General features: G+C 36.8%; 1 protein-coding gene across 1 annotated transcript in view; it reads left to right on the forward strand.

Annotated features, from left to right (window-relative positions):
* CCDC39 (coiled-coil domain containing 39) overlaps positions 1–13,068 on the forward strand; it is a 1,972,012-nt gene that overhangs the window by 1,495,477 nt on the left and 463,467 nt on the right. Inside the window, exon 15 of the mRNA XM_044070181.1 lies at positions 8,671–8,830. Within this exon, the coding sequence (XP_043926116.1) occupies positions 8,671–8,830 (160 nt within the window). The remainder of the gene's footprint in view (positions 1–8,670; positions 8,831–13,068) is intronic.

Consider the following 13,068-nt stretch of genomic DNA (forward strand, 5'->3'; position numbering starts at 1 on the left):
GCTGCTGGTACTCTTTCAATACAAAATCTGCTTTGGAAGTTTTCTCCAGGATTCTGTTGCTGAGAGGATGGGAAACACGCTACAAGTATACAACTAAGACAAGCTACATAAAACAATAGTAAGAAAAAGTACTAGGTCACATCAGAGGCTTGGGAGGTCATTGTTAAGAAACAGAACTGTTATAAAATTTATCATTAAATACCATAAGTTCAGGTTATACTATAAGAGAATAACTATGTAAAGATAACCATGTCAGCAGCCAAAATGCATTACAAGTTGAATATTTTACTGTGCACATTTTAAAAAAATGGATAGACTGGTCTAAACTCTGGACTGATGTGTTTGATTTTTTTTTTTTTTTATTCCTGGGAAATGCTATTCAGAAGTGAAGAGACATACAAGGGAACAGATTTAGTGGCACACCAGTCTATTTTTTGATGTCTATTGTCATGCAAAGCTGGAAATGTGAGGCTGTAGCCCACTGAAGGAGGGAGGATGGGAGGAGTAACCTGGCCAGTAACTGAATCTTGCAAAACTGCTCCTTGTGAAAAGTCTTTTTTAACTCAGTAATTTGTTGACACTTTTGCAAGTGTCTTTCAGAGAATGTGTAGTACATCAGTAGGAACAACATTTGTAAAACTCAGTGCATACCAGTCAATGACACATGAGCTGCAGACTCTCAAACTTGGCAGTTTTTTTCAGGTGTTCCATTCTAAGTGAATGGAAGTTTAGTCTGACAACAAATGGTAGGGCTATTTGTTCTCACAGTCTATGCATTATGGGACAGATTTAGCTTTCCAAAGGAATCACGATGTCTGCTCCCATGAGGGCAGACAAGAGTAAAAACAAAATAAAATTAGGGATGAGTACTTATTTTGCTGCAGGCAGCTTTGGGAGGTGTAGTAAATCATGGCAAGATAAAAAATTTGCCCCTTCATCAGGCTTCATAAACCTGACTGTCCTATCAGATGATAGCCTCTTTAAAAGGTCTGAATCTTCCTTAGTTAAATTCTAGCCATGCACCTTTCGCTGTAATATCATCCTTCATAGCATTTTCAAACAATTCTAACACAGGATGCAAGTCAGTTGTTCGTCTTCCATTGTTATGTTGTCTTGTTATTCCCTACACTGCCAGTGTCCCCCACTCATTTGATTTCTGAGTTGCAAGTCTCTCTGAGTGTCATTGAGGTGTAAGCTCCAAAGGGTCAGACTACGTTGACTTCATATCATCCCACTTCATGAGAATAACAGCCAAAGTAACTTACTTCAGCTTGTGCTGTTAGGCATATACACTGCACCACAAATAAACCATATAATTTATTTTTTTACACTGATCATGGAACAGCTGTCTGGTTTCACATACAGCATCCCTACTCACCTTTACCCCCAAAAGACACTGACCTTCTATGTGCACCTCTGATTTTTGATTGCAGTGAAAATGAAAGAAACAGTAGCCTTGTAATTTATTTCAGTCTGTCTCCTGAACACATATACAAGCACCCCTCTCCAAAACTAGCTATAGGAATATAGGAATGACTGTTTTGCATGACTCTTGTAACTCCCTTTGCTTTCATACACAACTTCTTCCCCTCCCCAAAAGATAGGGTTACCACCTATCCCTCTTTGCGAGGGGCAGTCCCTCTTTGGGTAGCTGTGTCCTGCAAAAAATCTACAAAATGGCAAATATCCTCAGATTTTAGGACAGAAAGTATTTACCAAGTTTTCTTTAATAGTTGCATACAGCAGTTATTTTGTATCTAAAACAACTAAATTTTGTATGAAATAGTGCAAGCAACTCAAATGCTATAAGAATGAGCTTTTATTTGTGCAAAAAAGTGAAGTTCTGTACTTTGCACTGGCAATGGTTATGTTTTGTCCTTCAAAATCTCACATTTCTACAAAAAATGTCCCACTTTGGGAATTTGAAAAGGTGGCAACCCTACCCAAAGAAGAATATAGCCACTTCTTGTGTACATTTCTGATGTGTGATTGTAGAGACAGTAAAAGCCATAGTGGCCTCAGTAACAAATTTCAGCGTGTTCATAGATGCATTCACTCTTCTTTGGCTAGCCTGATCACACACCTGCCTTGTATTTTCACATATATCCTCCCTCCTTCCCTACCCTGAAAAGATAGCCATCTTCAGCATACCCCTGTGATGAAAATGAAAGAAAAATTATCGCAGTAATGTATTTGAAACTATAACTGTCAGATATTATGCACTCTCAACAACCTATTATCAAGCCACAGGAATTATCACTTTATTGTGATCCTTGTAACTGTCCTTTGCTTTCATCTACTGCCCCCCCCCCAGAAAAAAAGATAGACACTTCTGGCAGTCAGCTATGATACATCTATCACTCGTGATGTGTGATTGTCAAAACTGGTGAAATAGCAGTCACAGTAATGCATTTCCACTTTCTGCTATTGGTGTGAACAGTGCACAGATGTTCTGCATTTAGTTTCAACCATGCTCTTGAACAGTGTTCACATAGCCTATATTTTGAAGTTGTGTGTAGTGTCAGAATGGGACAACAAAAGCCATTGTTGCCATTGCTCTCAAATTTATATGGCTTCATGGCAGAAAAATCGAAAGATCAAGGATTACAGTAATTTGTTTCATCTTGAGTTTTCAGACTGTATGCTCTGACCTCTCTCCATCCCTCCATACCAAGACACAGCAATGTAATTACTTTAACATGATCACTCTAACTGTCCTTTGCATTTTCCACAGACAGCTGCAATAATGCATTCAAGTTGCTGGGTATGATAGCTGTATACAGGCAACATTATACTATGTTATGTACTCTATACCTAGTAGAGTTTTGTGTGGAGTGTGGTTTTGTTAATGTATTTTTAAAGAAATGGAATCACTGTACATCCCGAAGACAGTTATTTATATTTTATTACAGCTAATTTCCAAATTTCCAGTGACACTGAGCATGACAAAATTAAATAATTAAAAACACAACTGTATTCTGTTGGGGCGGTGTTTGCTTTTACCAGTGCCCACATATCTATCTAGTTTCCTGCCAGAAATAAAAAAGAGAAAAATATACCTGCTAGAAAAGCCATCCCAGATGATCAGAATATCCATAGCTTCTCATAGCCTGTAGCTATATAACTAGAGATTATTGGGAAGGCACTGTGATCAATTGGTAAGAGCGACCGATCATAGTTCCTTATAGTGCAGCTGATTACCACTGCTGACTTAATTGCAAGTCTTTGCTTTTTTTTTGTCATGAGCATAGCAGTGGGGGTGTGGCCTTAGAAAGGGACCTGAGAGAAATTACCCTTTTTCTCCCACACTTAATTTAGTGCACCACTGCTATAGTGTAAATTGTTTGTCTAGCACAACCCCAGTCTTTTCAAACATGTTACACAGTAGAAGGGGAATGCTATTCTTCAAAGTCAATGTTTTCCATTAATAGGGACAGTGCAGTCTTTAGTAACACTATCTGATAGTGTGCATACCTCTCAAACTTGAGCCTTCTTTCACTTCTTTAGGAACAGTTTAAATATTTAAATCTGTTTAACACTTTATAAAGTATTTGTCAGTTTTCTATACCTGTTTCTGGGCAAAGGTCCACTGCAGGTGTTTTTATGAACTATGTCCTGCCAGTGCCAAAGCTTACTTTTCTTAACCTTATCAATGATAGATGTTATGTCTTACTCATTTCCCATCTATCATATAGCCTTCCGTCATTAACAACTGGAGGCATTTCATCATTAGAAACCATCTGCTGCTATTTGTTACACATTCACTTAACTAATAATAAATATAGAAATCTAAAATACTTTTATGAGAGAAGCTTAATTGTCAGATATAGTACAGTCCAGACTATCAAACTGAAACTGCTTCCAGCCAGAATTGTAACAGAATTGCTTCCTTCCTTTCCAACTCAGTCATTATCCCTAACAGTCAGAAGAACCTAACCCATAGAGTTTTAAAAAAATAAATAAAGGGTCAAGGACATAAAAATATGCAGTTAAATAACCTGTCCTTGAAGTGATAAAAGTAGCAGCTATGTTAGTATTACCCTGATTGAGTCTGTGATACATGGGGAAAAGGCTGTGACTTCATTGTATCTAGCTGTGGTTTAATTGGATCACCTAGTGGTTGATCACTGGCAGAACCAGTGACAGAACATGCTAGTGAACTTCTGATGCAGGCTTACCCATCTCGGAGGGGAAGGTGTGTGATTCAGCCCACTGTATAGTTGACACCTCCTGAAAAGACAAGTATACGTCATGCAACCATATAAGTTAGGGATGTATACCTGGCTCTTCAAAGCTGCATTCAGTCTGTAGACATGCATGTCAGCCACAAGTGGAGGGTTTAGGCCAAAATGCAAAAATATAAATCCCTGATTACTGTTTAGAAGATGGTCTCCCCTGCACTCTGCAAATAGGGAAAACAAGGGACTCAGTTGTGTGGGGATGGCTTGATAGCTGGTGAGCATAGAGGGAGGTGATTAAAAGTGTATAAAAATTGTTAGTTTCACCTGTTTCAAAAGCTGCTCTCTACAGTTAATATGACTGTACCATAGTTATAGTTAACTATGGGGGAAAAGTTCAGAGATGATTTTTTTTCTTATCATTCAGATCGGTGTGCTGTTTTGTATTTCTATTTATGCTAATAATCTGGAACTAGGTTATAAAAGAAAAGTTTATTACACCTGAGGCCTTGATATTTATTTTTCTACCACATTGCAGAACACTGTTTGGCATATTAAACTTACACTCACAATAAAGAATATATTGAGTAGTGAGAGTTCATACTCGTTAGGGATTCTTGCAAAAGCATGCATAACAACATTTACAAATGTCACTTTATCAAAGCATCATATAAATGTTTCAGCACTCTGACTCAAGAATACATGAATGAGCACAGTTTTTATAAGGCCCTGTGACCCAGGTGACCTTGGCTGCTCAGATATCGACTGAAGCTGGCATGAGGGAGAAATGGGGTTTTGTCTATTCATCGCTTGTGGGAATGTGCTGAGAATGCACAACCAATTCAACAGATTGTGCCAATGGTATTACCAGAGCTGAGCAGTTACCAGTGCTACATAGAATAGGAGTAAGTAGTTTTGAGGAACACATCACCATATACATGGGGCTGTCTCTCTCACAGCTTCATTACAGGTCCTTATTCCTGCTCAGCAGGAGGTAGATCCAGGTAAGAGAAACCTACTGTTAGCTGCAGTGCAATGGCTTTGTGCTTAGTGTGCAGCCATTGCCCAGTGGTGCAGTGGCTTCTTGCTTAACATGCACCAGTGGGCAGTGTACCCCCGAGAAGATATGCATGGAGAATTAGGCAGTCCTGAAAGGGAGACCCCTCTAGTGTAGGCCACTTAAGGGAAGCCATTATGTGAGGAACTGCTGAGGGTAGGAGTATAATGAGCTTGGCAGTGGAGGCAGTTAAATCAGCACATCTGTCTCCACTACATATGGGCATCTATTTTTGTGTGTATCATAGTGACTCATCAGTATATTGCAAGTAAAAACCAGCTTATGTTGTGAAACATTTAGCTTACAAGAATAATTTGATCTTACATATCCAAAAGGGTTATGGGAACCAAGTAAAGATAGAAATGATAAAGCAAATGTCTTTGAACAGATGTATAAAGAACACATCAAAAATTCTAGAAAAAATGGGCACATGTACAAAAACATTTTCAAGTTCTGCTAACAGGGCAACATGGGAAATTTGGTTTAAGAGTGTACAGTGACACCATTTCTTTAACAATGCATTCACAAACTAAACTCCATTAGGTATGGGCATGTCTTTTATGGGGTTTAGTCCATTATTTCAATGGCAAACTTTTCTAGCACCTGCTTATTGAGTATAGCCAATCAATAGGATCAAGTTGTCAGTGAGGCAGTAAGTCAGGGTTCTCAAAGTTGACTTATTGCAAAACACTGAAGCAAAAATAGTGAAAAGTAAGGAATTTTTCTATGGGGAAGCCTCCCTACTCTTTCAGTATGGGAGGTGGCATCTCTAGCTACTTATATTTACAAACTCCGAAACTGTACTGTTGTGGAGAAAGGGGGACAGTTTTTCCCCATATATAGATTCCCAGTTCTCTATACTGCAAAACTATCTCCTTTATCCAACATCGTGCCTGAAGAACTGAGACTAACAAGTTGGTCAGGTTGACAACTGGGATACTCAGCAATAGGAACTTCATATAGAGACATTCAATAAGATATCCCATGATAAAATCTCCCAGACCCATTTTGTGTTTTCACAGTCATTGCCTACTGATATTACTGTCCTTAGAAGGACTTAAAAATCAAATTTGGAGTGAGCCCACTGTTAACAAATAATTCTGGAGTGCCTAAGAGAGATCGAAGAATGGATAAAAAATAGGATAAATCATTGCCCTTAAAGACTGCTGGACACACTGTTGAGTGAACTTGATAAAAATATGCTGTTGTTCAACTGGCTTGGTTTATTCCTCCCTTTATATTGGGGACTTCCCATGGAGGTGAACTATAAGACAACACCTAACTTCTTGCAAGTATTCAGTTTTGAATGTTCATGTTTGCATTTTCTTAACTCCATTTTAATGAGATAATTGGATTCTTTAGACTCACTTATTGTCTTTTACAGTATGTCTGTTTTGATTGTTGCTATACTTTAGTGTGTATGTTAGTCATTGGCTTGACATTTTTATATTATAGTGTTACTTAGCTAAGTTGCTTTTAAACTTTTGTCTTGAATGACCCAGTCTTTCTGAACTTGGTGATTAAAAAAAAAGATCTTCGCAATCATGGGATGTCAACATCAACCTATTAGTTCATTTTCAAACAATGTACTGTTTTTGTAATGCATACCAGAATTTTTTCTTTAATAAATAGGCTGAGTAGCAAAATTATCAAATTTATTTAGTTATTTCAGAATTAGTCCATTTGGTCCACAAATGCTTTTTTATCTGTTTATATTTTTGATGACTTTTGTGCCTACTGTGCATCATCTTCTGTAAATACCTACATTTCATCAGCATATTTTTGATGTTTATTTATTGCTTCTGCCACTGTCCTGTATTTAAGCTCTTTCATCCCTCTTAAAGTTAACATACCCACCTTAACTGCATTCTTTTGTGTTTTCATTTAAAATATTCTTTTGTAATTGTTTCGTTTGAAGGATACTGTTGTATTTTTTGTATAGTTTCTACCTGCTCCTTTTCAAGTGTAGATGAATATGTACATGTATAACACGTGTGTGTGTGTGTGTGTGTGTGTGTGTGTGTGTGTGTGTGTGTGTGTATCTATATATATATATATATATATATATATATATATAGAGAGAGAGAGAGAGAAATATGAGTATTGAATTATCTGCAAATGCATCGGAATTAAAATGGTCGATGACAGCATTTCAAAATTCAGTATATCTCAAAACTCAAAACAACTAAAACTAAAATAAATAAAATTATCATAAAAGGAAGCACGTTTCCTTTTGCGATAGGATCACTAAAACCCCACCTGGCATTCAGAGCAAATTTGTCTGAATAATGATAGTATTACAGGAAGGTTTTTTTGAAAGGTAAACTTGGGTTGGGGCAGGATGAAGGTTAGCAGGTATTAGTTATGTGGGCAGGGGAGTCATTTGGAAAAAAATTAGATTTTCATGGAATTTGGCATCTTAGGACACAACAGACATACACCATAAGTTGTATTTCTTCTTACAGTTTGTTTGTAATAGTATTATTTTGATTACTGAGTGTTCTAGACTTAGAATCTGTTTCAGTTTTGCATATATTGCTGCATAAAAATGCAATAGAATCACAATATTGACCAGAAATTGTACTTAAAACTCACTGATATCTCTGGCTCTCTGTGGTACAGTGGGATAAAATTCTGAGTACAACCCAGCTGACCAGAGTTCAATTAATAGCTTGGGAGATGGAGGAGCTTGGGCAGGGCTGTTAAGAGTGTGTGGTTACATCAGCTCATTCATCCTGGGAAGAAGGATGGGAGAGTTCAAAGAGCATCTGAGGTTTATCCTTGCCAAGGACTGGATGTAACTTCCTTGCTGCTGGCAGGCTACTACTCCTATGGTGGCTAAAGGTGCCTGAAAGAGCTTGTGAAATAGGCAGTGATGGCTGTAATGTCAAACCTGCCTTGCCTGTTAGAGATTCCTCTCCTTTGCATTTCACAAAAGGTCTGCCTCCAGCAAAATATTTGATACATGTCCCTCAGCTGTTGACTGTCAGCACTAGGGAGGAGTGGTGGTCTTGGGAGATGCAGACCAGGAGGCCATTCTGTCCCTGGAGAGGGAGGGCTCATTTGCACAGTTACAGCAAGGATCAGCCACTTCTCTTAAACAGCCCTGAAGGAAAGGGAGGAAAGTCCAGTAGCTATAGGGTAAGTAGGCCATAAGATCATTCTCTCCCTGAGATTCAACTGAACCCTTCCTTAATATGTAAAGGAAGGAGAGGAATGAATGGGCTAATTAGGAGGTTGGGTGGATATCACTAGTGATTGGAACAAGGGTTAAATGATATTAGGGGTGATTTCTGGATTCCAACTTTTAAAAATGGAATTTCACTTTTTAAAAATGATAAATCATTGTCCTTGAGAGTTGTAAAATAGTTTTTCTGTTCCACTTGTATGTAGCTTTTCAAAACAAAGATTAAAAAGTCAGAATTTTTGTCCTAGGCTGCACAGGAGAAAGAAGAACTTCAGCGCACTGGGGATGATTTGGATGCTAAAATCCGCAAGGCAGAAAAGGAAATTAGAGCCTTGGAAAATACTCTTCAAGTGATAAATGCCTGCAACTCCAGCTACCGAAAGTCTTTTATCAAAGTTACAGAAACAAGTATGTAATGAGGCCTAAATATTACATTTTCTTCTGCCAAATTGCATGTTTTATACCACTTATTATAAAAAGATATGACATTTAATGGTATATTAATTAACATCACTCTGTACCACTAACATAGCTACTGGAAAATACTAAACAGTACATTTCAGTAAAAAATACAATACTTGGTTCTGGTGCCAGTAGCTTTAGGATTATGTAGAGGGAAGAGCATTTTTGTAGTAAGCATAGTATGTGATACTGATACATAGTACTGTGCTAGTGTAAGTACCTAATTTATCTCCCACCATACAGCTTTTGATTGCATTTAATGTCATTTATCTCTGGTGTTTTGTCTCATTTCTGTTATATAGTTTTGATTCATGGATAAAGCTTCATCTGCTGCTGCAGTGGTCCAGTCCCGAAAACCCTAACATTTGAAGAGAATGAGTTTTTTGTTTTGTTTTTTTGACATTTACTTCTTGATTTACAAAGTCCTGGGTTATTTCAGAAGACACTGGTTGATATACATTAAAGACATAAAGTTGCATTGGATCAAATTGAATCTGATACTTCCTTTCAGTATTCCTCCTTGGACTGCGAAATGTGATCCTTCAGATGGAGGGACTGGCCACAAATACAGGTGCCCCCTGCATACGTGAGCTTCTTTTTAAGATATAATGTCTGTCCAGTCTTCCAACAGCTTTCACTCCCCTCACACATGCTCCCAGGCTTCTGAGTCTCAAGCTCCTTTGTGGAGAAAACAGCAGCCTCTGCACCAAAATATTTTAGTACTTTCTTGCTTCCTATAAGAGCACTCCTTCTGGGCTTCAGAGGATCGATGGTCGGCTCATGTTTTCCATTGCTGGGCAAATAAGTACCCATTGGGAAATCCTTTTCATGCATTTGCTTTTTTTGACAAAAAAAATGTACCGGTTCTGTTTAAGAATACTGGCAGTTTGTGTGTTTACTGTTTTTATCAGAAACTTCTCATCTGGCAACTGTTTTAAAAAGGGAGTGTTAAATTGTATTTAGGCAACTATTTTGTGACAAAAGTGTGTTGATTTGTTACTACTTTGTTGTGTTTTGAGTAACTGGGATATTGTGGGAGGTTTTCAGTGTGTTTTGTGTTTGTATATACATCAGTGACAACTTATCTACTCACTGACTCCTTCCATTACCCTTCACTGGGAATCAGACTTCATTATCTGCTGGGACATGGATCAGCATATGGTTTTCCTCACTCCATCCTCTTTATAGACACAAGAAAAACTAAAGTGTTAAGAAGCCCTCTCCAATACTGTAGGCTCAGTCAGTGCATAACTCACTGGTAGATGACTCTTGTGACCATTTGTTGTTCTTCAGGCCACTCGCTTTTTTCTCCAGAGTCTTCTGATGTAATTCCTTCAGCCACCATAGAACAGAGTTTAGCAACAATCTGTGAGACTGTTTGTGTCCTTAGTGAACATGGGAGAGACACTTTCTTCAGACGGGAGATTCAGCAGGGAGTGCATCCTCATGTACCTGAGTGAAGAGACTGCTTCCCTGAGATAAGGTACCATCCCTCCTGAGTCACTCCTCTTCTTCTAGGAATGTTCCTAGAATAAAGAAACAGAATAAACATTTATCTTCCTTAGAGTGTTGTTCTGTTGAAAAGGGAAAATGTATTACTTTATTTATTTATCATGTATTGGCTGGGTTAGTCCCACTAGACTAGTAGCCTGTTTTCAGGTGAAGTCTGAGGTGGTATTTATACTACTAGGGAAAATTTGATCACGGTATTGAGAACTTTCCTTACTCATTGCTGTTGCGAGTGGGACCCGTTTTGCAGTGGCACTTCTTGTTTCCATTCCAGGTGCATAGGCGGCCTGGAGAAGCAGGGATGCAGATGGAGAGAGAAGGAGATAATGGAGTGGCAAGAGAAATGCAGGGGAAAGCAAATACTGAGATTGGAGAATGTGTGTGGGATTCTGAGGAGATGTTTCAGAGAAATCTGTTTGGAGATGAGTCAGCAAATGATGGGTGTATAATTACAACCCTCCAGTTGGGAGGGTTGGAGGATGATTTACTTAAAAAAGAGGTTATGAAGAAAATGTAAAAGGAGGATGCAGAGACAAATCTGAAGAATAGTGCTGAGATAGAAAACATGCAGAGAAAGTAAAAGAAGGCAAAAGGGGAGTAGCAGAAAAGAAGGCAAAAGAAATTGAAAAATGGAAGTACTTGGTAAGAATTAAAATAAAAGAAGACAATGGACAGGTATGAAGTATGGGAAAATTTAGTATCTCCTTTGGGTATAAAAGCACATGATGTAAGAGCATTTATTCTTATTAACAAAAGACATTTGTGACATTATATTTCAGACTGCTTTACTTGGAGAATGTGAAAAAAACAAAGACTGTAACCTGTGGATTCTTTATGTGATCAAGCATTTAACAGGGAAACAAAAAGGAAAATCCACATACAGTTTCAAACAGAGGTGAAAACAGAGACTTTGAAAGGACATTTGAAAACTTTATATAAAGAAATACTGGACATTGAAACAATTTATGATAAAAGGAGTTTAGGGACTGTTGGACGGGATTGTATTATTGTGTTTAAAACAGAAAAGAAAAAAATTATACAAATACCAAGCATGATCACTGTGAAAGAGAATATGAGTATCATACAATACTTGGAGACAACCCAAAATGTGTTCTTTTTTTTTGTGTGTGTGGAAAAGAAGGATATTTGATAAGTAATTGTGATAACAGAAAATGTTATATTTGTGTGGAAATGGGACATGGTGCATATATGTGAATTGAAATGTTATGATTGTAATAAAATTGGACATTTATTAATGGATTGCAAAAATGAAAATAAAAGTAAGGAAGACCCCAAACTGTTGAAAAAATGACAAAAAGAAAGACGAATAAAACAAATCAGCTTTAAGAAAACATGTAAAGCGCTTTTCGTTTAGTGCATAGACTAAACTTCTTCAGACAAGATACATTCAGTACTTCTTCATTTAAATAATTACACCCTTAATTAACTAATTACACTTGCTTAACAACATAAAAGATACAGTGCAACCTACAAATCTATGCATATATATGTATTTTGATTTTATGTTGAAAGCAAACATATTCATTCTAATGCAGGAACATGAAAAAATTAGAAAAACCCCATAAACAAACTAATCTTGTAAAATGGTGAGATTAAGCATTGTAGATTTAAAATGGAAAGAACTTGAATGTAGAATTATAACATTATATGCTTATACTAATTGTAAAGAAAGGAGAAAGCTTGTTTCATCAGATTTTAGACTACATAGTGATAAATATGAATATTATAACAGGAGACTTTAATTGTGATTTAAGAGGCAAGCATACAATGAAAGAAAATTATATAAAAATGTTAGAAGTTATAAGATGTGGGGAGTTAACATTTTGGGACAAAAATTCATGGACTTACAAAAGGGTTATGTATAGAACTTAGATTATTTTATAATAAGGTTTAGTTATAGGAGAAGGGGGCGGTAGTTGAAACAGGATTTTCTGATCATCTTGCAGTGTGGCTAGAGATAATGGAAAGAAAAATATATTAAAATAGGCAAAGGAATAAAAGGATAAATGAGAAAGCATAGAATGAAGATGCAAAGAGATTAGTAATACAGTTATGAAAAGATCATATTACTATGAGCAAATTTTATATTAGTGGTCTGAATAGTGGGTGATATTTAATGAAAATATAATTTTTTTTTTTAGTGGCAATATGATGTGAGAAAAGTAGAGAAAGAAAACTAGAAAAGAACATATAACAATACAAAGGAAGATTTAAAACATAATAATAAAAATTAATTTGACAAAGAAAAAAGAAGTATATGAAAGAAATCATGAAAAAAATTCAAGAATTGTATATAAACAAATATATATTTTACAAGGAAAAAATAAGTTTTGAGTTACTTATACAGATTAGTAAAGGTAGTGTAATGAGAGAAATAAAAATTGTAAAAGGAAAATAGAAAGAACTTAGGAAAAGATTACCTGGGAGATTCAATAAAAATACACAGAACAGCGATTTTTTTCCCAGACAAATCACTGTTCCACAAAAAAAAAACAAAAACAAAAAAAAAACTTCAAAACACTAAATAAAGTGGGGGGTTTTGCCCCCACACCCCCCTACTTAAATATACCAACTCCGAGATCGTACCACAGTGGAGGAAATGGCAAAGTCCCAAAAATGGCCCAGCAATGTTTCGTGTCTTTGAGATTTCAAGC

This window comes from Protopterus annectens, chromosome 4.part1 (genome assembly GCF_019279795.1).
Source record: "Protopterus annectens isolate FY-2018-M chromosome 4.part1, PAN1.0, whole genome shotgun sequence".
Classification (NCBI taxonomy): Eukaryota; Metazoa; Chordata; order Ceratodontiformes; family Protopteridae; genus Protopterus; species Protopterus annectens.